This window comes from Coturnix japonica, chromosome 1 (genome assembly GCF_001577835.2).
Source record: "Coturnix japonica isolate 7356 chromosome 1, Coturnix japonica 2.1, whole genome shotgun sequence".
Taxonomy (NCBI): domain Eukaryota; kingdom Metazoa; phylum Chordata; class Aves; order Galliformes; family Phasianidae; genus Coturnix; species Coturnix japonica.
The window spans coordinates 18,140,062-18,165,221 of NC_029516.1; the positions used below are offsets into that span (position 1 = coordinate 18,140,062).

The 25,160-nt window shown below is 40.0% G+C and overlaps 2 protein-coding genes across 4 annotated transcripts; both read right to left on the reverse strand.

Annotated features, from left to right (window-relative positions):
• Window positions 1-65: 65 nt before the first annotated feature.
• On the reverse strand, window positions 66-15,016 carry HDAC10 (histone deacetylase 10). 3 transcript variants are annotated; one of them, XM_015852550.2, is made up of 21 exons: window positions 14,875-15,016; window positions 14,440-14,506; window positions 13,561-13,695; window positions 11,956-12,052; window positions 11,308-11,405; window positions 11,125-11,229; window positions 10,852-10,920; window positions 10,082-10,208; window positions 9,553-9,618; window positions 9,136-9,195; window positions 8,662-8,751; window positions 7,353-7,459; window positions 6,858-6,925; window positions 6,128-6,407; window positions 4,947-5,037; window positions 3,297-3,382; window positions 2,519-2,572; window positions 1,985-2,069; window positions 1,326-1,511; window positions 742-901; window positions 66-409 (listed from the first exon to the last, which is right to left on the reverse strand). In XM_015852550.2, the coding sequence occupies exons 2-21, from the start codon at window positions 14,502-14,504 to the stop codon at window positions 393-395; spliced, it is 2,046 nt and encodes a 681-aa protein (XP_015708036.1). In that variant the 5' UTR covers window positions 14,505-14,506; window positions 14,875-15,016; the 3' UTR covers window positions 66-392. The 3 variants fall into 3 exon arrangements, with proteins under 3 accessions (XP_015708036.1, XP_015708053.1, XP_015708063.1); XM_015852567.2 differs by lacking the exons at window positions 14,440-14,506; window positions 14,875-15,016 and having other exon boundaries at window positions 11,952-12,052; window positions 13,561-13,674; XM_015852577.2 differs by lacking the exons at window positions 66-409; window positions 742-901; window positions 1,985-2,069 and having other exon boundaries at window positions 1,344-1,511.
• Window positions 15,017-15,712: 696 nt separating this feature from the next.
• On the reverse strand, window positions 15,713-24,910 carry LOC107308537 (secreted frizzled-related protein 2-like). Its single transcript, XM_015852505.2, has 4 exons — window positions 19,016-24,910; window positions 18,343-18,512; window positions 17,364-17,456; window positions 15,713-16,301 (listed from the first exon to the last, which is right to left on the reverse strand). Exons 1-4 carry the CDS (start codon window positions 19,300-19,302, stop codon window positions 15,991-15,993), a joined length of 861 nt encoding a protein of 286 aa, XP_015707991.1. The 5' UTR covers window positions 19,303-24,910; the 3' UTR covers window positions 15,713-15,990.
• Window positions 24,911-25,160: the final 250 nt, after the last annotated feature.

Below are 25,160 nucleotides of genomic sequence, written 5' to 3' on the forward strand. Positions count from 1 at the left end.
AGCGCATGTGGCGGCCGGCAGGAAGCACAAGGGTCCCCAACCACCAAACGCAGTTCTGCGAACAGTTGTGACAGTACTTGCTTAGTTCTTTTATTGAGAATACAGTTTCGCCTTCTTAGTCATGTCTTAATAAATGCAATCTACATCTCATGGCTCGCTGAGGGCAGCAAAACAGAACGAGTTGGATCCTCCCTGGGAAGAGAACACCTTGGGCACGGAGTTGTCCGAAAACAGTCCTAAAAACAGGACTATGAGGAGTGATTTAGTTCCTCAGAGCGTGTGTAGTTGACCCCGATACCAACAGCAGGAGGAATACGGTCTGATGGATACGTGTAATTGTTTCAAAGTGAAAGGTTACGTGTTGAAGGCACAGTGACAGCAGAGCAGTTCCTTTAAATTCCATCGTTCACTGAAAACACCAGCAAGATGAAGTTATGAATCAAGCTCACTCCCAAGTCCATAAGAACAGTTTTGTGCACACCTCCTTAACCATTACCTAAACTCACAGTATTATGTAGCTTTATTTCAGGATAATTAATATACATTTTTGGAGCAATGATAGGCAGAGTTCCCGAAGTGCATATTTACACTGTGCTATGAAACGCGGCACTTTCAGGCTTGAGAGGCAGAATCAAGGCCATGCAAGTTTCATACTGCTCACATTACGCTGACAGAGAATCCAGCTGTATTTTATCATCTTTCTAAGAACATATATGGTAATAAGAACCAGACATTACTTACCTGAGCACTGAAGCATTTTCCAGTCCTGCTGAAGCTGCTTTCTTAACATTTTTATTTGATTTACTTTTTCTTGGGTAGGAGGCACATGAACTCCAAAGTGAGGCATAGAAGCACCTGCAAGTGTTTTGGCTACACTTTGCATTAGATTTATGTCTGTGTCCTAAATAAGAAGAAAAAGAAAAATCTAGAGTGGGCTGCTTTCAATCACGTTAGATGGGAAGAGGTCATGAAATACCATCAGTCAGGACACAACTCTAAGCTGCACATTCCATATGGAAAGCAAAGCCAGTCACCAAGCTGCGGCAAACTGTCAGATCATCATCTGCTACGCAAAAGCACAACCATGAGCTCAGGCCTTGCATTCATGCCTTAGCTCCTCAGTCATGCAGGCTGCCTACACTCAGTATGTGCCTGTCTGCTTTCATTCCCAGGCCAGACAGAAACCTGGGCTACTTATGTCAGCAGCTCAGAGGTTCCAAAGACAGTATAATAAACACAGTCGGAATACAGCAGCTCAGAGCAGTTCACACCAAACATGCTACTGCTTGATTTGGGTTCTGTCCTAGGTGTTGTAAACTTCTTACCTCGATCACTGCAAGTATTCGAGATTCTGCAAGTCCTTGCAGCAAACCAAAAAGGAGAGAAATCCCACTTATTCCAAGGCTCCTGTTTGGTCCAATAGCTATTACTATCAAGTTGGGTTGGTAACTATATGCTATGGGAAGAATGAATCCAAGTACAGCAGAATAGAAGTCATTCCTGTCAGCATCCTTTAACAGCAATGAAAAGCAATTTAGAACAAACATAAAGCTGAAAATGGGTAGGAAAAAAAGGCAAAAAAAACCCCAAGCCCAACATAATGTGAGATTCAAAAAGCTTTCTGCTGACATTAGAAACAGAACACTGATCTATTTTCACAGCAGTTTTTATATTTAACCTGCTGCTTCGTTCAACTGGTTATTTATATTTTCCTTAGCATCTCTGCACTGCAACTCTGCCTTCTTCAACACAAAATACAATGGCCACTGCAGCCTTACTCAAACTATGTACTCTAATTCACACCAGAGGTCTGTGAAGGAGCAGCACTATTGAGAGGGCAAAGAAAGAAACCTTTTGTGAAGTCCCAATTGCAGTGAGAGGTGTAATTCTCAGTGATATTTTATGAATTTATAAATGTATTCTATTCAGTTTATTAAGAAAACAAACTGTTTATCTTAGGCTGTTCCCACAAAGTGCACCTTACCTCTTTCCAGTTTAGTACAATATAGTGTTTAGAGCTGCTCTTTCCAGGCTGTTCGTTCTTGCAAACATGTATGACAAGTACTTTTCTGTAATTGAAACCCACATCCAAGTATTTCACCAACAGCTTCCAATGAGACAAAAAGTTCTGCTCTATCCATGGTTTCAATGACATATACTTTCTTCCCTATCTTGTCTTACCATTTTAAAATTGCCTTTTAACTGCTTGCTTTCTTTATTATTTTGTATATTCAAACATTGTATTTTCAACCTTAAATTTTCAGTAATATTCCAAATTTCAATTGATACAGAAGGATTATACTTCAGACCAACCACTCAACTAATGAAGCAGAATTAAGAAATAGAAGGTTGTTTTACCAATACACATTTGGGTTTGCTCTGTATTTTGTTTCAGGTTAAACCTGGTGAAAAAAAATCAATTCACAACTGATTTCTCAGCACAGATTTCATCAATGGGCACATTAGGAACATTTATCATCACTGGGATTTGATTTCCTAAATTAAAAAGAAGCCTCACCCATCTTCTGTGTTCGGAATGATATGCATGTCTCCAACAAAGATGCAAAGCATTCTGCAGAACACAAAGGAAAATCGTGTATACAATGATTTGTATCTGCAAGTAATTATTTTCAATTACTGCAATTTGTTTAAAGAGTCTCTGAATTTGGTCCATCAGAAGTATAAAGAAATGTAGGTACTGGAATAGACTCCCCAGGGAGGTGGTTGAATCGCCATCCTTGGTTGTGTTTAAGAGCCGTTTGGATGTGGTACTTAGGGATATGATTTAGTGTAGGGTTGTTAGAGTTAGGGTACTATGGTTAGGCTGTGATTGGACTCTATGATCTTCAAGGCCTTTTCCAACCTGGGTAATTCTATGATTCTATGTCTAACAGCTCAAGGGAACTCTCCTCTCCCACTACTCTGGGGGAAACTAAGCCAAGAAAATGCCCTTAGGTCAAAGGCAGACAAAATCAGGCACAGAAAATCCAAGCTTGTACAGCATTGATCCCTACAGGTGTTCTGCCTCTGGCAAGGCAAAAAGATTTTGTCATATGAAATACTGCCTTTACTGCAAACGTGTTGAGGGACATAGTTTAGTGGGAGCTATTAGTAATAGGTGAACGGTTGGACTGGATGATCTTTTAGGTCTTTTCCAACCTTGGTGATTCTATGATTCTAAATTGGAAAAGCTACGAACGTTTGTTTTAAAATGAAGCCTTTCAACTTGACATATTTTATCCACTTCCATCTTATTTTTACATTTTGAGCACCGAACGCAAAAGATAAAGATTCACCTTTGAAATCCAAAATGAAGAGAACGCCTCAGTGCAACAGCAACAGAAGCAGAAGCTGCAGGTGATTCTGCGATTCCATTGCATACCTACAAAAGATATTCTTTTTAATTCACAAGTAATTAGCGCTGCATAAGATTGTGTCATTTCTTATTTGTACCAATTGTGTTTTTACTTGTGTATCATTCAAACAGAGCCACAGCTGCAGGGAAAAGATCCTATGATTAGGATGTTATTAATTCATTTACAACACAAAGGTCACGTTCGATTATTATGCCAGAAGCTGTTGTATTATTTCAACTGCATGGGCCTGTATTGAAAGTCAACTGTAAAAGTAGATTATGTAGGTGAAGGTCATCTTTAGTGGTTCTCTGAGTAGTCTGCAGACAGGTCACACTCACTGTGCCAGAAGGCAAAACACACTGGAAAGACAGATAGCATGAAAGGAAAGCTGTTCCTGAATTCTGACTCTTCCTTTAACCTTTAAGCCATTACTTTATGGAAAACATGGTGACAGCATTAATCAGTCAACATGTAAGTGTTGGTTTGTGTTGCACAATGCTTTGAACTCTGCACAAAACATAAGGGAACATAAGCAAGAAGACAACGTGTGCACTTCATCATCAGTTCTCCTCTAACCATCAACACAAAATCTCAGCATAGCCTGAATATATCATCTCAAACAGTCATTAGTTGCAGATGCTATTTCCTCTTGCCAGTAGTTCATCTAATCTACTTACAGGCTCTCCTAGAGGTATGTGCAGTCTATAACAATAGAAATTTGTTCCTAAGATCTACTGCCATGACTGCCAACAGCAGGAAGATGACTTACAAGAAAGAGGCCATTCTGACAGGTGTTAGTCCTCTCTGGCTTTGTACTTTAAAGAGAGCTTTTTATTCAAAGAGAGAATGATTTAACAGATGAGGCTGTTTGCATAATATAAACGTGGCATTTTATTTTTAGCTCGCTTGTTGTTTTTCCTCTTTGTTTTTCAAAATTTCAAGACATTAATACAATCTTGCAACCTCTAAGTCTGCCTCATCTTCGTTCCTGACTGTGCAAGGATCAGAATGCTGAACTGGAATGGTTGTTTAGAATCATAGGCCACAGTGGTGTTTAAAACTCCTCTACAAAAGCAATCAAGGTGAAGGGCCAGGAAAACAAATGACTGTATAAATTATTGCACATATAATGATAGAGAGTACAGCTTAGCATACTGTGCTATCTTACAATAAAGGGAACTGCAGAAGTCAACTCTCTCTTGAAGTCTGCAGGCAAAACTCCATGCAGAAGTTTAAATCTTTCTCAGGTTCCTTGCTTCTCACTGGTGCTTGATATACAGTCTTATGTCCACAGCAACTGGAAGAATGAATATCTGGTTCATCCTTATGTTTGAGAGCAATGCCTTATGAGCTGTGACTGCAGGAAAGCAGAATAATGTCTTGTCCAATAATAATTAGAAAGGTGTCTTGAGATTAACTACACCTAAAATGCTTTCTCACCTCATATCCACTCTTGTTAGCTAAGCACAGACTAGTGAGATCAGCAGGGTTATGAACTACACAGTAACTAATATCCAGATAATAGTGTGGCAGAAGCAGAAATCAGGAAGGCAACCCCCAGCCCCCTCAATTAAACAACATTATCTTTACCTCTTTCTTAAGTATTTTATCTAGGATGGTCAACGTACTGCCAAGAGAGAGCAAAGTTTTGTTTGCTTTCACAAGGTCCGGATGAAAATCACTATAAAATGAATCACATGAAGCAAAACTAGGTTAGATATGATAGCGCTTTTGGAGAGGATCCTGATAATGATATTTTGCAGTTAGTACTGACAGCAATATGTTTTCTATAAGTACTACACATTCGTTCTCAAAGACATAGCTCTAGCAGGAAGATGACAACACTCCTGCTTAACAGTCACGAAGTCACAAGCTCTCTAAACCTGTTTCTATTTGCACTATAAAGAAAACAAACAAATCTTGATGATATTCAGGAAATAAAGTTCTGTCAAAATGTGACTTTCTAATTTAGAAAGTTGAGTTTCTGAAACTGTAATACCAGTCAGGTATTTTCTTTTTCCAGCTAAAAGCTAACACAGATCTTGAAGGCATTTTCCTAACACCCTCCTTCTAAATTAACACATTTTCACTGACTGTCCTTCCTCTCTTGAAATAATTTTCTCTAAAAATATTCTGGTTAGTTATATAAAGGAGTCTAGAGGAGAGCCACTAAGATGAAGAGGGCTGGAGCACCTCTCCTGTGAAAAAAGGTTGAGGGAACTGGGATATTTTAGTGTGGAGAAAAAAAGGCTCTGGGGAGACCTCATTGTGGCCTTCCAATATTTGAAGAGCGCGTATAAACGGGAGAGGGAACAGCTGTTTACCTGGGTGGATAGTGATAGGACAAGGTGGGATGGTTTTAAACTGAGACAGCAGAGGTTTAGGTTAGATATTAGGAGGAAATTTTTCACTCAGAGGGTGGTGATGCACTGGAGGTTGTGGATGCCCCATCTCTGGAGGCATTCAAGGCCAGGCTGGATGAGGCTCTGGGCAGCCTGATCTGGTGGCTGGCAACCTTGCACATAGCAGGGGGGCTGAAACTAGATGATCACTGTGGTCCTTTTCAACCCAGGCCATTCTATGGTTCTATGACTTTAAGGATACAAATGATAATGAATAATAATGTCTTAATTTTTCAGAAGTAGAAAATTTGCCTATGATTGAGTAGACTGATGCCACAGAGACAATGGCAGAGAAAGAATAAGATTATAGTTTGTTCCAAGACTTCTCATCTGTAAAATTAAGTTGAAAATTAATTAAATACGACCAACCTGACAAGAGCTTTTACTTCATTTTTGTCCATTTCCTCCACAACATGAAGGTGTACGGGGAAGGTGTTTAGGTCTGCTGAAGCTTTCAACCCAGCTGTTATTGCTGTTTTGATGGGAGGATCTGGAAATATAACATTTTTCATGTGCGATTCCAAAAATCTTTCTATTTTGTCAGTTTCTTTGCTGTCAGTTATTTTGGCTTCATCATCTGTAGAGGGATTTGTATCAGCAGTGCCTGGTAAGTCTGATTTGGTGCTCAAATTGTACAGAAACGGTGTGTCTAGAAAAAGAGAGTTTCACATGTATTAATGTTTGAGCAGTGTGTTAATATTTTGTTACATTTATTTGCAAAACAAAGTACACCTGTATGCAGTCTTTGTATTTGTTTCCATGCAAAGTCTACAGTATATTTTGCCACAGATATTTTTCAGTGATGCTACAGCTGTATGAATCTAGAGGTTTGTGAGTGATAATAAAACTTCTGTCCATTTTTTCCCCACACAGCAGACAAAGATATCAAAGCACTACTTTTTTAGCGTGATGTTTGTCAGCTCTAGAAGTTAAAGGTATTTTCTTTTCAGACCAGCTGAATACTTGGCCCTGAAAGAAGCCTCCCAGTGCTCCAGCAACCATTTGATGAATGACTGGTAGTTCAATTATTTTAAACAAGAGGAAATAATCTTAATTTTGAATTCCTGTATGAATCCTTTTACCAATCACATATAATTACCTTCATACATCAACCATTTCCAGTAGGGTTTATGTGCTGCTCTCACATTCTGAATAGATTCTATAGCACTATGACAGAAACAGGATTAATAGTATCAGTACTGATGAAATAACAGAGAACAGTTTAACTGAATGGGAAAAACAACACCAACAATAATGTAAAATCACATAAGAAATGTCTCAAAGTAGAAAATACATTGCGAAGTATCACGTTAAAACCTTGGCAGGCAAAGTATTCAAAGCACACATATCTTTATCATCATCATAGTATCACAGTCTCGTGCGGGTTGGAAGGGACCTTAGAGATCATCGAGTCCAACCCCAGGATTCAAGCTTCTGTGTAGCAGAGCGGCACTTCTACCACTTGCACCACAGGGGGATTCGAACCCGGGCCCTGGTGTTGCAAGCGGCACATCTACCACTGCGCCATCAGGGCACGCTTTATATCTTTGATAAATACATAGGTTGTTCTAGAATTACTCTTATGCTTCCTTACCTTAGGCAAGGTGCCATTTCTCCAGTTAACTGAGGCACAGGATCTCTTAGCAGAGTTTTTACAGTCGTGCAGACTGATTCAGACAAGGACTTCAAATGGTAGCCACCCTAGAAAAAAGTATTTCATTCCACATAAGGGATCGATACAGGTGAAGTATGAAAGTCATCATGGGAAATAAATCATTGAATGTATCTGAATTTACAGAAATGAAAGATCATACGCAAACACACCTAAGACAGTGTTTCATATAGAAAATTATTAAGTTAAAGGCTACCTGCTGACGTTCAATGGCAAGCGACAACACAATTCACTTTATCATGGTTCAATTCACTTTGGAAATTAGTCATGACTTTACCCTGAAAAATCTAGAAATACTTTTTCCATGCCCTTCCCATGGCATACCACCTTCAACAATTCTTGTGGAAGATTCCTTAGAAGGTAAATATTATTGCTGTCCACTTAAATATCTGTGCAAGGGAAATCTCCCACAGCCTGACTCCTGATAGTTTTTGCAAGAGTTGGAGGAGAAATTAAGATAGATTTAAGACAGTTGAATTAAATATGACAGACTTGTTCCTGCATTCCATTCACGGAGCAGTCACATCATCTGTATCATGAGGAGGTGATTATTTGCACTTCAGCTAGCAGATGGCAGAATCTACAAGAACCTGCTGAAGAAATGGTGATGGAAAAAGAGTTCAAGTGAAACAGAGGTCAAGTGAATCATTTTCTAAGCAATTAATTTGTTCGGGATCATGCTGGGAGGATTTACAAACTTATCTACAGTAAAATGATAGTTTCTCTAACATACAGAAGAGGAGTTGATACATCAACTTCAAAAGGAGGAAGTAATGGTTTTTTAAAAAGACCTCTTAAAGGTCTTTTTAGATGTTTTCACAAACAAACAAACAAATAAACAAACAAAAAAAGCCCCCAGAAAAGGGATGCACACAGACTCTGTAACCAACATAGAGTGCATTTATGCTAAAGATTTTAAAAATTCTTCTGGAGTAAGACAAAATTGCAGAACACTGCTAATGCTGTTGATTTGCTACTGAAGTTTTAATGAACTGGGACTGTCCAGAGCTGCATTCTGTAGCCACTGTGCACAGGAATTGGCTGTGTTCTTGGAAAAATAAGCACACACTCTTTTGTTCCAACATTTTAAATTAAAAAATTAATAATAATCAAGACACACATTTCTTTTCATGTCTAAGGAGCACTGCCAAATTTTAGTGTTTTTTGGTATTATTGATTCCGAGAAGAGATATAAAAAGAAATTATTTTGTTAAGTTCCAAAAGTATTTACCTCCAGGATGACACACAGCTTCCCGTGAGCTAAGTGCATCAGGAAATGGGTAAGGTGGGCAAAGACTTCAGGAGTGGCATTCATCTGCCCCTAAATTAAAGAAAGTTCTGTTAAGAGATGAAACCCTGAATCAAAAACACTGGTGAGAAAAACAAATAAACAGACAGATGGTCTGAAATAAGTGAGACTGGACTCAACCTCAGCATAAAGGAACACTTGCCTCTAGCTGTATCTAACAAAATGCCGAGCCAGCTGCTTTAAAGGAAGGTGCAAAAAGATGATGCAGGAGTTGTGCCTACAGGACAATCTATCTTTACGTGTCATGTGCTATTTATTGAGCTGGGTCAGCTTAAAGACTCAAACATATATTTCTAGCTTTGTGAATTTCACATAGCAATCGTGGACATTTGAGATGCAGGAATATTCTACAAACACATTTATCACTGACAACACAAACCACAGAAAGTTACTTACCTCAGGGTCTCCAATTCCTGAATCGTATCCAGAGGAGACAAGAACCAGTTCAGGATCAAACTGTTATAAAACAGAAATGCAGCACATTCTTTTGCATTGGATTTCAGCTGTACCATACTCAGCTATTACTTCGGCCAGAACATAAACACAAATAAAGATTCTCCTTGATTAAAATATATACACATATACACACATTTATAATATTACTCCTGATGGGAAAGTTGGAGAGTTTTGTATTGATTATTTGAAAGCTAACATTGTGTAAATAGTACTCAGTCAATCAGCACATTGTTCATACCAGCAGAAATTGTGTTAAATGTGATGCTTTTAAGCAGCAAATTTCTACAAATTATTTAATTATGCTTAAGAAATAATCCTTAATTTTGTTATTCACAAAACAGTGCAGTGAAAAAGTACCTCAAAAGCCACTGGAAGCAACACATGAAAGAACGCAGCAAGATAATCTGAATTTCCCATTCCAACCTGCAAAATGTGAGAAATATAAGTCAGATTCTTCCTGTTGAAGTAATAGCTTTTCCTAAGTTTTTTTCAGACATAGATAATACCAAAAGTTAAAGACAAGGCAGCCTTGTAAGATAAGCTAAAACTCCTCTGTAAAACACACACACACACACACAAATATCCATTGTCTTAAGTCTTAAGCATGAGCTTTGATTCTCTGCTGAACAAGGATGGACACAACCACCTCCTGAAGCATTCTGATATGATGGCTAGGCAAGATACTGAAGAAAAAAAACAATATATAGGTGTCTTCTCTCTTAAAACAAGGAAACATGACATTCTGAGCCTTATTTCTTAGAAGACATTTCACTGCCAGGAATAAGACACACTGTGCCATAACATCTGCCAAGCAGGCAAAGCATTATCTAATGCATAAGAAATAAAGCTGTTGCATTTGCTTTGTTGTGCTGTAAATAACATTTACCTTATTCCAAGGCAAATTTATATTAAAACCTTTTCCCTTTCCCAAACCCACAGCATCATAATCAGATTCTTTGAGTGATGGCCAGAATTTCTGGTGTTCATAGCGATGCCAGGAAAAATACAAAACACTGAAAGATACAAGAAAAATCCAGCTTGACAAAAAGGTTCCAAAACTGACCTTGTAAACTCTATAATATACAGTAAAAGCATAAAAATACATTTATCCTTTCCTCTTAAGCTCTCCAAGCAGCTTTTGACTGTAAAAGTTGGTACAGAAGGTCCTATGCCAAAATTAAGCTAGAACAGCTTTTAAAGATGTCATGTATGCGCTACTTTCAGATGAAAGACAGGTCACTCTCAGAAAAACAGGCTTGTTTCTAGTAGCCAGTGTCATGGCTTTTCAGAAAACAGCGTGAAGCTCATGTGTTTTATCTAACTATCACTTGAACTGAGAGATCTCCAAATAGAAAGATCAGAGATATTACCTAAATCCTGCTATAGAGTGATCTCACTACTGAGAATCTCTTTAAAATTCACACTGCTCATTTTGCGTTTGTTAGTCTTTATCTTAAAATAAGTTTATGTGTTTCTTATTGTTAGACTTTTTTTTTTTTCCCTTTACTTGATAACAGGCAAAAGAAAACAACAGTCAATAAATAGCAAGCAGAACATTTTGTTTTTTGTAAGATTCTAGATTTAGGAGTATAATAAAATCTTATTCCCTATAGAAGCAAGCAGTACTTAGCTAGATAACAAAAACATCCCTCAAACCTTGGATCTTCTTCAAATATATACTGAATTCCTTGTCCATGGTGCACATCCCAGTCAACAATTAGGATTCTGCATAGAAAAGCAAAACAAAACATTCAGTGGATGAACCATGACATACTAAAGGAAGTGCAGATGACTAAGATTTTCTGACCCAAAAAGGTACGTGACACCCACGAAGCTCTGGACGTTACGCTAAAATGGTACCATGTCAAATGATAATGTAACATCACACTTGGGTATGAAAAGCTTCTCTATGGTCAACCACACTCTTACCTCTTTAGACCATACTTCAGTTTTGCATATTCTGCTGCAATAGCAACGTTGTTGAACAAACAGAACCCATTAGCTGCGTTTCTCTGACTGTGGTGACCTGGAGGTCTAAAACAAAGATTTATGTCATTAAACACAACAAGGGAAATTTTGGTGAGAAGTGAAGACTTCCTCACATTTTCTTACCTTACTAATGCCATTCCATTGCATACTTTTCCTGACATCACAGAGTCCACTAGTTGCAAAGCTGCTCCTACAGCTAGTCTGGCACAGTGGTAAGTGTTCTGAAAAAGAGAAATTCATTGTTATTATCCGTTATTCATCAGCTAGCTTTAGAGCAACCCAACATGAAAGTGACATAAGTCAATCCTAATGAAGTTGTATGCAGCCAGTTAAAAGCACAATTTTACAACAGAAAAGCCAGTGCACTTTTAGGTTTGTCTGTAATCATCACATGCTTTGTAAGGACATTCTCTCTAAGGGAGATAAATAAGAGATGGTCATACTGAATTGACTGGCTCCATTGGCAATAGAACCAGTTCTCTGAATATAAGAAATAAAACCTTACAATAACAAAAGCAAAATTAAAATTTGAGTACTATGCTATAGTGGCACAATATAATTACAGAACAGATAAAAGAACGCTTAGCAATTCAAATTACAGCATAGCACTAAACTGGAAATGGATCAACAAAATGCCATAAACACATGCAAGTATATTTAGATAACAAAATAAATCATCATCAGCGTTCCCCTACTTAGAAAACCATCACACAGATGCAATAATACAAATACTTGCATCCCCCACTACAGGAAGCAGTTTAACTTACACACCGGATGAAAGAAAAAAGCATCATAATTTCCAGAGATTCTTTTCAGCTCCTCCTCATTCATTGTCTGTGTGCTTTTGGCAACTTCCAAGTGTTCTGAACTGCAGAGGACAGGGAGATTAACACAACATTTAACTAAGCAAACAGACTTAGGGTTTTCAAATACAATTTAAATGTAACAAAAGGTAACAGAACATACATTAAAAGAGGTTATCTCTAAAAGGACACAAGTCCAGAATGCACCCTGGCATGCTGCTGCAGGATACAGTGAAGCAAAGGAGTGCTATGAAACAAAGGATTCTTGGATATCCTAGGAATATAATGACATGTTTTTCCCCATTCCCAGCAGTCTTGCTACAACCAAAAGGCTGTTTCTTCATTGTGCTACAATCTATTCTGCAATCCATGCTACAGGCAGGTACCATCCCAACAAGAACTAATTTAGGATCTGACAGCTGTCAGCATATGAATTTTAACTGAGAATGTGTCTAGTCCTCCCTTGTTGTATGGAAAACAGGTATTTGATTGAATTCCTTATCACATGTGTACTAACTCCCTCTTCTCATTGGTTCAAGAGCACAAGTACTTTGGCACTAGAAACACTGTTCCACCAACACTCTGTCACTGCTATCTTGCCTTTGGGTGCTGAGATGGAAATTAAGTTTGATCTCATCTACCCTCCTATCTGCATTCTAACACAGGATACAATGACCACATATGTGTTCCTCTTGCTGGACACCCTTCACTTGGGAGCTGCTTTAAAGGTAAAGCTCTCACCCTGGATACACTTTAGTTATGTTCTATAGCCACCTCTGCATCCAGCCATGAACTCCACTGATGTGGGCCTCCACCCTGACCTGTGGAATAATGTTCAAACTTAACCACACATCTGCCATGTTACTGCAGACTTGTCAAGCAATCTAAACTCTCAGCTGAATTTGAGTTAGCATCATCAGATCTGTGCTGCCCACTTCCCTTGGGGACTGTGGGATTGAGCCCTTACCCTTACCTATACAGACCCTGTCTCTGTCTGCTTTGCAATCATGCTTTGCTCCCAGCTCCACTTGTCCTTCACAGAAAGACTCTGCTGCTTCCTAACAAGGAAAAATGAGCACACAACCAACATGCATGTTGGCTGCAGAGCTACCACACCAAGGTGAGAAGTGCCAGAGCAGACTTCAGTGCCATGAGTTCAGAAGAAGCAAGATGCTCATCCTCAGAACTCCCCCACAGACTTAGCTACAAAGCTTTTCTGTTGGCTCACTCTGTCTCAAAGAGGTTTGGGAGAAAGAGGCGGTTATCAGTTTTCCTACATTTTTAAATTAGAAACTTACTTTTAATACTGTATTCAAATCAGCGATCATGGCTCAAGAATCCAAAGAGTGGAAGTGGGGATTTATTGGAACAGCAAAATCATTCATTCTTCAGTATCTATAGCATAGTCAACATTATCTGTACAAGTTTCAGCCTGACACATTTTCCAATGGAATTACTGGAAGTTATTGAGCTTAGGACCAGGCATGTTTAAGTGGTGCAAGACATGCTCTGGAGGTACGTCACCTGTTTTTCATCAGATTAAACTGAATGGCAATGAAAATTATTTTCACACCTGTGAACTAAGAGGATTTCCTCCTCGCTTCCTTCTCTAGCAGGCACAGGGACACATCTTTCCACAAGATGGTAACGCTGAAGCTGCTCATAGGAGGCTGACAGTCTTTCTGGCACTTCGATATCACAAACAGGGCTGAAAATAAGTGACATTCATATTACTACAATACACATCAGCACAGCTTGCAAGTAACAATAATGCCTACCGTGCACTATAAGTAAAGATTCAAATACCCTCAGAGGGACATGTGAGAGTAAAAAAATAATAATAAAATTAGTTTAGTACTTTTCAGTTTAGAATTGAACCAAACAATTACAAAACCCGTAAGTTTATCATTCATTTTTGCTTCTCTCACTGCTTAAAGTGGCAATGACTATCACGGGCATGGAGACACTGGAATTAAAAGTGAAGATCTTACAAGGAAGATCAACAGAGAACAGGATTTGACAGGACAGAGTTGGACTTCATTTCAAGCACAACAAAGGTACTGGTCTAATTTACATAAATGTGAGCTAGCTGCACGTATAAATTTCTAATTGAACTTAATTCAGATAAGAAAGTAAATCCATATATTTTTGAATGATACTTTGGCTTTATAAGTAATTTAATTAGCTTAAACTGCAGTTTAGAGAACTAATCCCCTTACTAAAGCCTACTGGACTGCAGGGCTTCAGCCTCTCAGGTCCAGCTGCAGATTAGCATTAAGGTACATAGATACAAATTAGCAATGAAGTTTTTCGGGAAGGCAGACTTAGTAGGAAAGTTACCCGGTTATCCATCACTACACACCCCATATGTGTGTATTTACAAAATATACGTTTTCTTGTTACTTTCTTGACAGGAACCCATTCATAAGTAGAACAGGACATCATGACTTACTCGTTCCAAAGCAGCTTATGCCTGGTCATTGCCTCATCGTAAATCAGGGCTGTTCCTGAAGCCATCGCTACAGACAGAACAGACAAAAGTCCCCAGGTAGGTATATCAGGTATGAAACAGAGGTACAATAAAACAGCCCGTGATAACGCGTGTATACAGGGCAGCAGCCTGCAGGAGGATCTCGCACTTTAGACTTTTAAGTACAAAGTGGAAACAAAGAACGTTTAGGAGAAGCGCAGAGAGGCTGGTTAGTGAGACCACAGGGCAAGAACTGCAGGCAGAGCCCAGGAACAGGCTGCATTCCCAGCTACCTGAAGGCTCAGCACAGGGACGTGCGGTGCAGCACAGGGGGTACAAGAGCTTCCCCAGTCCCTGCGGCCGCGGATAAAGGCCCCGGGGCGAGCTCTGAGCCAGCAAGTATGTAGGGGTACTCACCCCGGGCTGAGACGGGTATGTGGGAGAGCTCAGCGAACCCGGACACGGCACGACCGGCCACACTCCCTACTCAAACCGCCCCAGCAGCGCCGCGGCCTCACCGCTGAGGGAAGGCCCAGCACCGCCCACCTGCAGCACGGGGCGGGAGGGGACGGAGCTGCCACATGTCCCACAGAACGCCCACAGCCCCGCCTCAGCTGGAGCTGCTGCTGGGCGGGTGATGTGCTCCCGAGTGGTTGGTAGTGAAAGGGTGGAACGTTCTCTCACTATCGACTATGAATATAGGTTGTTCCAACTTTTTTTTTTTTTTTTTTTCCCCATAGAAGACCCACAAGGGTCGTCGAGCTCAACTCCCGGCTCCACACAGAACCACCTTAAATTCGAACCATGTGTCCAAACATTCCTTGAGCTTTGGCACCTCAGGGCTGTGCCCGCTGCCCTGGGCTGCCTGTTCCGTAACCACCGCCCTCTGGTGCACTGACATTTGTATGTCTGAATATTAAATAGGACCTTTCAACAAGGGGGTCCTGGTTTTAAAAGATTCAAATCCTGCAGTTACCCCGTGCTCTGAGGCATTGCCACTGACATATGTCATCTTGATCAATGTCAAATGACACCAAATGATCAGATCTTCTTCTTGTTGGGCTAACTGTATTGTGTCTGCTGTTATTTATTCCATTTTAATTCTGACAAAAAAGACCAGCAGAGGGCCACCTTCTTTTAAAATACTCAGATGGAAAAGAATGAGGTGTATTAATGAAGCATTAACCAAGAGAAAGTTTGGTAAGAAAGCCAAGAAAATGGCAGGGTGAACACTGTAGAATAATACTAAAGGCACTGAACCAGATTAAAACTGTTTCATTTCAGTTTTTATACATATTACAAAAGATTTTTGCAATAACTCACACGTTTATACATAGATGACCAAGCTCAAATTTCACAAATAGCTACAATACTATACAAAGTAGGCCTGATAACACTGGATTTATGTTCAACTTATAATACAGTTTAAAAGGAAACAAAGATTTTACATGCCACTTATAGTACATTCTTATTTACAAGGCAAGTTCAGCATAAGAAGTGTAATAAGCTTTTTACAAGTAATAAGATAAATATTTACAAGCATTTGTGGTACCTCCACTTCTGAGTGGCCAAAGTCAGCTGGGAGTCCTTCCTCTGCCAGCGATAAATCTGATTTACTACAATGATACCTTCCTCAATCCTCCCTACAAGGAGATACACCGTAGGACGATGGGTTTGAATCATCCTCTGTGTACAGTTTTCATTGATAAGCAGCCATTGCTGTATCATGTGCTGAGTTTCATAAGGCAAAAGCGAGCCCTGGGTAATGAATTCCACGTGGCACTCAATGTTGTACTCTTGGTGGGCAATTACTGCTCTTTTTTTGGACAGCTTTACTTTCACTGCTAAGGAAAAAAAGGAAACACGTAAGTCACTCAGTTTGTTTAAACATAGAAATAAACACTACCCATTAAAGCAGGAAGATTCCTTAAACATACTCTCCTAATTCCTGGTGATGGTGTACGGTGACATCTTCTCCCACAGCAGTATAGATTATAAAAGTTTTTTTTAATAATTTTGTAACTTATTTAATTAGGCAACTAGGAAAACATATTTTCACAAAGATGTGTAATGTATTTTTGCCATCATTGTATATGTGATGGTGACTGGATAGTTAGATATCGTAAGCTGTTGGTGTTGTTCTAATACCATGAGGGCAACCTCCTTGCCCAAACTATTCTACAGAGACTCATTTTGTTTCTGTCATGAACCTCTCAGCAGTAATGCTTGGTGATACCACCCTTTTAGATATTCCCTTTCCATCACAGGCCTCTATCTATCAAACACAGGTAACTCCACCAACACTCCTTAGCATGTAATTTCTCTGCAGTACTTGATCTAAAGCCAGCTGTATTCACGAGCAGTCTCTATTGATTTCAAAGGGCTTTGCAGGACATTTCTAGGGCAAACTCAAAAGTATTGCCTGTCACTTCAGTAAGAGAACGTGAGGTAAGAATTTATTTTTTATGATTTTCTGAGTCATTTCAGTAAGTCATGGATTGTGAATTAATGCACGAGTAACAAGGACATGCCATTCACTGGTGAAACAACCAAAGTTTTACTGGGTTTAATTACTAATAAAAGACAAACTGGTTTATTTGCTTGCTTTTGCCAGGAATATTTTCCATATACCATACTGTACTGCAATGAAGCCAGCCCAACATGAACAGAAAAGCTATTTGTTTGTAAAATAGATGACAAAGAGGTCTTTTGTGCATAATAATTCCTTACATTTTGCTCAGAAAGAACATATTCTGAAAAATAACCCAAAGTTGACTCAGTATCTAAGCTCTCAGGATGGAATTTTGAAACCCCAGCAGAAGCTGTGAGCTATTTTAATCCTAATTTTAAAGCATTTTAGAAGGAGAACTGATAGTTCAATAGCAGCCGTATTAACAAGGACTTACCAAAATTACTGTCACAGAAAACTTCGAGAACTCTTTTGTGTGTAAAGAATTCCTCCACTGCTGGGCAGGTCTGGCATGCAGGCTTTGGTAGGACTGGTAAGAAATGGCAAAGTCTCATCATTATCTTTTAGAGTGTTCGGTATTAGTTTTCTGCTATGAAAGCTGAGAGCTTGCTGTTTAACTATGAGTAACTATAGAAAATACACAATTGTTCAGTGGTAATGTAAGCATCTGCACGCTTCTCCCAAAGCATGGCTAAGCATGGCTAGGGAGGAAAAGGAGTTTCTGTTTCCATGCCCATTCACTCCTTGTTTAGACTGACAAAGTCAATCACAAACATCAAATACAGTATTAAATAGAGTTTTATTTTCAGTATAGCTGCGGGGTGGGGAAGGGGTCAAGTGAGAATTCTGTCAGTGACCCCAGGTTCAGCTGGGATAGTACTGAGGACATAGGAACTGGAGTGTGGCAGCAGCAACTTACTTGTAGTGGCATGTACATAAGTAAATAAACCTAAGCACATTTGAAGATTTGACTGTCAATGTCACACTAACTCAGGTTTCCCTAAGGAAAATCAGATAATAAATCCTCCCAACTTTTCCAAGTTGATCTGAAGACCAATTCCATTAAACATGAGTTTATCAGATCCCTGATGAAGTTGGTAAGTCAGTAAAGAGACCTCAAAATAAATCAGATACAGTGCTGACATGGATATGGTACTGCCTGTAGCTGTGCAGGGAGATAATCACTTCCTCTGCTATTTGTAGACCAGCTACTCTTCATTTAACTGAAGCGATGCTGACTCACGCCATCTGAGGAGTGCCTCAGTTTTCACTGCAGGCATTAGCACTTCCCCCCCTCTGCACAAACAAGTACATATAGATGCAACTCCAATTACAAAGTCACAGACTGAGAACTGTGTCCGTTCTATCTTTTACCTGCAGCATGCAGTACAGCCACCCTGCCATCTTTCACCTACCTTTGTGCAAGTATTTATGTTCCTTTGTAAGTGATGCCAGACACATGTCCTCGTCTGCGGGGAACCGGTTGCAGTCCAGACTTTCTGGCCAGGTGTGCCCATGGCAGGCAAGTACAGGAGCGCAGCTGTCCCGCACACCAACACACATACTCCTGCAGGGATGGATGAACCTGCACCAGAGGGAGCACCAGGCTGAAGCTGTTCAGTTCACTCAGTGATAACAAAGTATTTCAGCAGTGATTTCTGTGCAAAGTACATGCTAATATTTGACATCCTTCAGTAAGAATTCAGTTCTAGAAATGGTTTATGCTTCTATGTTATAGAATTACATTATTTGTAAAATGCTTTTCTTACTATCTGAGAAAATCCTTGTCAAAAGCCTGAGTCTCTCTGCAATGGGTAAATTGGTTTCATTGTCAGCTATGCTCAGCTTTAAATTAACAAGAACAAAATTTCAACTGAAACAAATTAAAATATGGTATTCTTTAGCAACAGTATCAATTTCCACAAAGCAAATTAAAGTTTAAGTGGGACTTAAGTGCTTTTGAGTGCTTTTCTTCCCAACAAGTATGAAAAAGTTAACAGAATTATTTCAGATGAAGTGGAGATCACCTTTCCATTACAATTAACATACATTTGATTTGATCCCTGTTCTGGGTGCTGTGATACTTACGTGTCCAGGCAGATGGGCGCAAATAGAGAGCACAGGAACATCCTCACATGAGGGTGACAGTCCGTGTGCACCAGGTGCTGCCAGGTGGTGGATTTTCGGACGACCTCTGCCATGCTTGTGTGTCCCATCAGGTTGGGAAGCCTCATTTCCGAGTACCCAATCTCATGGCACATGTCCATCTCCTTGGGTATCACTACACATTTGGTGGATAATCCAATGTCAAAGCTTGTGCCCACCCTTAGGAAACCACTCAGGGTGAAAACAAGTATTTTTGCAGCCAACAACATCTTCCTGTGAGTTCCAGCTTGCCAAACAGGGAGCTGTCAAACCTCCCAAGTACAGGGGCATGCTGAAAACTCTGTGGCTTATATACCCCAAGAGCTTAATGAACCCTTGGTTTTCAACTGCTTATCAAATCACTTGAAACGGCACTGGCTCTTATAGCCTATCCAAGTGATTGTTGTGATAACCAGGGAGGTGGAGACAAGATATAGAAGTATGTTCCCTAAAGGCATAGATTAGCTATAGGCTTTCACGTGCCTGACAGCATCAGCTGCTAGTAGCGTGCTATGTGGTATATTAAATTTTGACACCTAGGAGTCTTGCTCTGTGCTTTCTAAATCAAATTAAGAGATCCCCCAGAAAAGTGGCTGGGCAGACAAGCTGTCTCCTAGGGCTGCTGTGTCTCCTTTGTTTTCAGACCCTGCTGACCAGCCAGAAGAAAACAGCCCAGATTGACTTATCAAGTGAAAATGTTTTGCTTGTGCTAATTGCTCATGTCTCTTCCACTGTTTTACAATGTAGAAGGGGCACTTTCTTTATTTGCACAAGCATCAAAACAGAGACAGTTTTATTAACCAAGTATTTTGGCTGGAAATTGGGACCCCTGTGCTGTGGCATGCGAAAGCTCTCAACTGCCATTAATTTTACTGACTATAGAATGACTACAGAACTCGTGTCTTTTACTTATTCACTGCAGTGGTGGATTTAACCTTTGCTGGCAGAAAAATATGGTAGGACTGTAGTGACTGCCAGTATTTATTCAGAGAGAAAAGACAGTGACAGGTATGAAGTTTATTATTTCAAATAAAAGTTATTTTTAATTCGCTATTTTTTAATAGTTGTGATCATTTCAAATGATAACTTAGTAACACTTAGAATTCTACAAAGAACTCATCATTTCCCATCTTTACTAATAAATTATGACTACCGAAAACTCTTTGTAAGTAAATAATACCAAGGATTTACTTCTTCTGCCTGTAGCACAAAACAAAATAAAAGAATATTAAATTTCTTAAGAGTTAAAATTACTGAGTATTTTGCTACTCTCCTTAATATAGGACTGTCAGACAGCTCTTACCTATAAAGGAGAAGATGAGGAATCAGACAAGGTGACAGGATCTGGTTCCTCCTTAGTTGTTTTCTTAGCTAAGCTACAGGAGAAATTACAGTATCTATTTAAATATATCGGGAAAAAAAGACAACGTAATGTCTCTGATGTGTCAGTTTGACACCCAGCAGCTACAGGGGAACCAAACTTTATATAGGAAGTCCTCACTCAGCCAGCAGATCTCTGCATCCATCCATGCTGCTGTTGTTTTTACCAACTCAATCCACAACTGTATGGAATTAATCAAATTCCTCTCTGGCCCTGATAGTATTATTTGGTAGCAATTTTCTCATCTGGTTGTCACCTGAAATCATGTGGCAAGTAGTTTTCCAGTAAAGAATAGCCTTCCATTGCATCTGTGAAATGGCATTACATGCACACTTCTGAGTGATACAACATGTATATTCAGAAAGAGTATCTGCTCTCTCAGTTATTTAGATGTGGCTTTATTCCTCTGTGGCTCTCATAATCTACAAGAAAACATGATTTATCCTAGAATCCAAGTAAACTCTGCTGCTTTAAATAACAAGGGGCTGGAAAGTATCATCTGACTAAGAAAAAAAAGTAAGAAGAGTATGTTTTAGTATCCCCTCGCAGAAGCACTTGGCAGGCTCTGGTTAGAGCCAGATTGGGCTTCATAGGCCATAGAAAGAATTTCCAGAGCCAACATGCTTCAGAGTGAGCATGGCTGCATATTTATAGTCATTGCACATGAACTGAAGGTTTACACCCAAAATAACTCTACACAGCTACTGTGATGGTCTATATCTGCTTATGAATAGCTGTGAGTGGGCTGCAACAGCAACCATGAGGACCTGGTCATGAGTGACTGCTATTCTGACAGTTGTGAACTTTGCCTATGTTGTCACCAAAGGGGCTGACTTGGCCTTTCCCACCCAATGCATGCCTTCCTCACAGCCTGGACAAGTGCCTTCCTGCTGGCTTGTGATGTAAAGGACCTGATTTTGAGAGCTCCCTGCGGGCCACCAGTAATAGACTGGATAGACATAGGGATAATGAGAGGCTGAGAGGAGTTGTACTGACAACTAATCTCTCTCCTGACAAACAGTCTGCACAGGAACTGTCTTGAAAATAAAAGATTGTGAATCTCTGAGTCATGATTTCACACCAGGATTTCCCAGGGACATGGTCATTTATGAGCCACCACAGAGCTGTACCTTAATGCTTCTTTCAGCATACATTGCAAAGAAGGTCAGCTATCTTTGGATTCCTTTCCTTTGGTGAGTTGAGTTCCAGTGGGTTATTGTTTTATAACACTAAGGACAATCATTTTCCTCTGTTGCTACAGTGGTGTAGCTGGGGGCTGGTGGCTTGACCACTTTGGAGACACGAGGCTCAGAGCAGCATAACGGGGTTACTCTTCCTGTGTCTGGGAAGTCTGGCACAATGCTTCAGCTGGAGCCTGGGGGGACCCAAGAGTGTGGAAGAGCTTTCTTGATCTTCGTTGTTAGTGCAGAATGCCAGAAGAATGGCAATCCATTTGCTCTACTTCTCTTTCTTCTTTTCTTCTTGTTTTGTTCACCCAGGGCATAGCAAGACTTCAAGTCTGTGTCAGAAATTATGAAGCACGGTGACTCTAAAAGCATTAAACAGCTGAAGAATTGTCAGTGGCTTTGCAGAAAAAAATACGTATAAAAGTCTTTGCTCGATACCTCTGGCTGCATTTGATTTAAGGCTGGATGTGAAGCCAGGGCATCATCCATAATCCTAGATTGTCATTTGTCATTTTTGTTAGCTGTCTTCTGTCAGGAATAAAAAATCATTTAGGGGATCTTCTACCTCTGCTCTCTTCTGACAGTCACTAGGCTCAAGATGTGAGCTGTGCCAGATCGTCTACCCTGTGCCATTTTCAGCCTCATTATTTACTATGGAACTTACCAGTTTGGCACATTTTTTCTACACTTGCAAGGCAATTTTCAGCAAGGGAAAAACTGTGGCTGTGCTTATGTCTAGGCTTAATTATTTTGATGTTCCTCATGAACAGATGCTACCTTGATACTTGGCTTGACAGCAAGTCATTATCATTTGTCATGTTTTTGAAAGGATCTTGTAGAACAGTTAATAAAAATGAGCATTCAAAGTAGACTGACATTGCTTGGAGAGTGCTTGAAGCCCATCAGATGTTGGATCCCTGGTAGAAGCATGTGCTGCAGCATCCATGTTGCTGTGCTATGGATTCCGCTTTATCGTAGATGCTCAGCTGTTCATTGATGCTGGGAGGGAAAAAATCCATCAGGTAAAAGTAGGCACACCTTGTTTCTGAGAAGGCAGTAAACTGTGATTTCCTCTTGCCACACGAGATGAACATTCAAATTACACAACAGCTGAAAGAGGAGGAATAATTCTAATTCTAGTGATATATATGTAGAGGTTCCTCCAATAAAGGCTACATAAAATAAAATTAAAAAAATATTAGTTTTGCAGATTATCGAGAAAGAGAACCGCAGCATCTGCAATCAGCACAAAACACAGGACAAGAGCTTTAGACAACCTTCCATCTCAAGTCTGGCCACCAGCTAATTCTCTCTGAAATGTTTGAAGAAAGCTGTGGGGTCGGTCCATTAGCCACAGGCTGTATTTATTGTTCCTGGATATGAGAAGTGGTCACCTGCTGATGGGCTCTGATAACAAGAATAGTTGCTGGAGACCCTTCCTACTTCTGTTTTGCCTTCCTTGACAGTTACCAGGGAGACAGACAGAGATTAACCCGGAGCCACCGCTCAGACCCTAATACGAAATGGGACTGAATTTTTCTTCAAAGATACTGGGAGACTGAGAGCAAGCCCACAGACTGGGGGATTTGGGGATTTCATCTAAACATTTGTTCAATATTCAGCTGGAATTTATTTGAAGTGTAACTGCAGATGCACAAGGCTCTTAGGTGCAGACAAAAGCTTACAGTTATGCACCCAGTGTACCAAAGGACTTCAGAGAGGCAGCTGGTGCAGTGGGGACAACTTTGCTGGAGCAATGTACAGCATTCATTTCATGTGTGGTATCTATACACCAGCAGAGGAAGAACCATGGGTGGTTTTGGAAAACACCTCTTTAATTTACCTGTCACAATGGCTGTAGTGTTGATTTAATTTTTAAATAACAGAAATGCTGTACTCCCTTATAAAGCTGTAATGCAGGTAGTTGAAGGCTCAACCTTAGCACAGTGAGCTCTGTCCTTGTTACTGGAAATTGATTAACCCAAAGGAAAGATTGTTTTCATAGTGAAAGAGAAAGCTGATGTGTGGAGTGACCCTGATTTGGTTTCTGACCTCAGGCTTCCTGTTTAACCTGTAAATCCACTGCATTTCATCCCCCCCACACACACAGACCAGGGACAGCATTTCTGGGTGACAGTACAGGGGATGCAGGAGCTTGAATGCATTTGAATAGGAAGTGTTGAGATGGTACTGCAAGTCAGGAAAAGGGATGTAGGTACAGGACTTACACAGATTCCAGCAGCACCTAAAGGCTGAATGCTATACAAAACCTGAGTAAATAGTATTTCTGAAGTACACCAGATAAGCAGAGATGGAAATAGGGCATAGGGAGATCAGCTGGCAGGTAGGCTGTCTGAATTTAGGCTTTTACACCCCTGATCATGTATTAGATGAGCACCTTCCACACAAAGCCAGTGCTGATCGCCACTTGTCTCTTTCTGAGCTAGAAAATCAAACTTCTAGAGGCTGGGGTTTCTCACTGTTACTGGTTTGCTGGTTTGGCTGGCACTGCCTATTTCTCCTCTTAGCTTTTACTTAGCCTTACTAGGCTTCAGTATAGTTTTGCTTTGATTTCCTGCTGTGAAAGAAATGTAATGGAGTTTCACTTATTTCATGCATAATCCCTGCTATGAAGAAAAGCTCCTGTTGAGTCTAGACTTTACATTTGCAGTCTTTTGGATGTTTATTCTCTGTTTCCCTGTCACAGAACGGTATATCAGAGCCACATCCGTCTGAGGCATTGACTGTAACAGGCAGATACAGAAAAAAAAGGCAGTTCAAAAGGAGAGTGCACCACATCATTCCCAAACTCTGTAAGCAAGACAGTAAAAGCAGGCTCAAGAGTGTTTCCTTGGACCATAGGGGATGAACGGTCCTGCCTAGGCATAAACAGCAAGTATGTACCAACTATTTGTAGTCCATTGAGAAAGTAAACAGGGTCGCCTTGTCTATCCCCAACACTTTCTTTGTCTGTGGCCTGTAGCCAACTACTGATTATCACGATAAGGCAGAAACACATTAAGTCTTGAAAATTATGTCTGGCTTCTGGCTGTTAGAAGAGATAGCTCTATCAGTTAAGCATGTAAAAGGCTGGGAGAGTGCTCAGCTGACTCCAGCAGGCCTGGAGCCGATCCCTTTTAACTCACTTGACAGCTTTTTGCATCTCCCTGTTCCAGCTACCTGGAGGAAAGGCCACCAGAATTTGACATTATACCATTAAATGGCTGGCCAAACCCACTTCTCTTTGATGCCATTGAAATCAATGGACCTGAAGCATCTGTGTAGGATTCAAATTTCAGCATACATGCTTTGCTGGAGAAGAAAAGTCATGTAATGTCTGTAAGGTTTCACAAATAAATAAATGTACATAAAAATATGAATCGAGACATTATAGGCAAATCTTCTCTAAGCAAAATTCCCTTTGGCATGAGATTGTTTTTCTTGAAAAACGATGGCAAAATGTCATTTCTTTCCTTGCACTGAAAAATGTATTTGAATGCACTTAATCAAATTAAGTGTT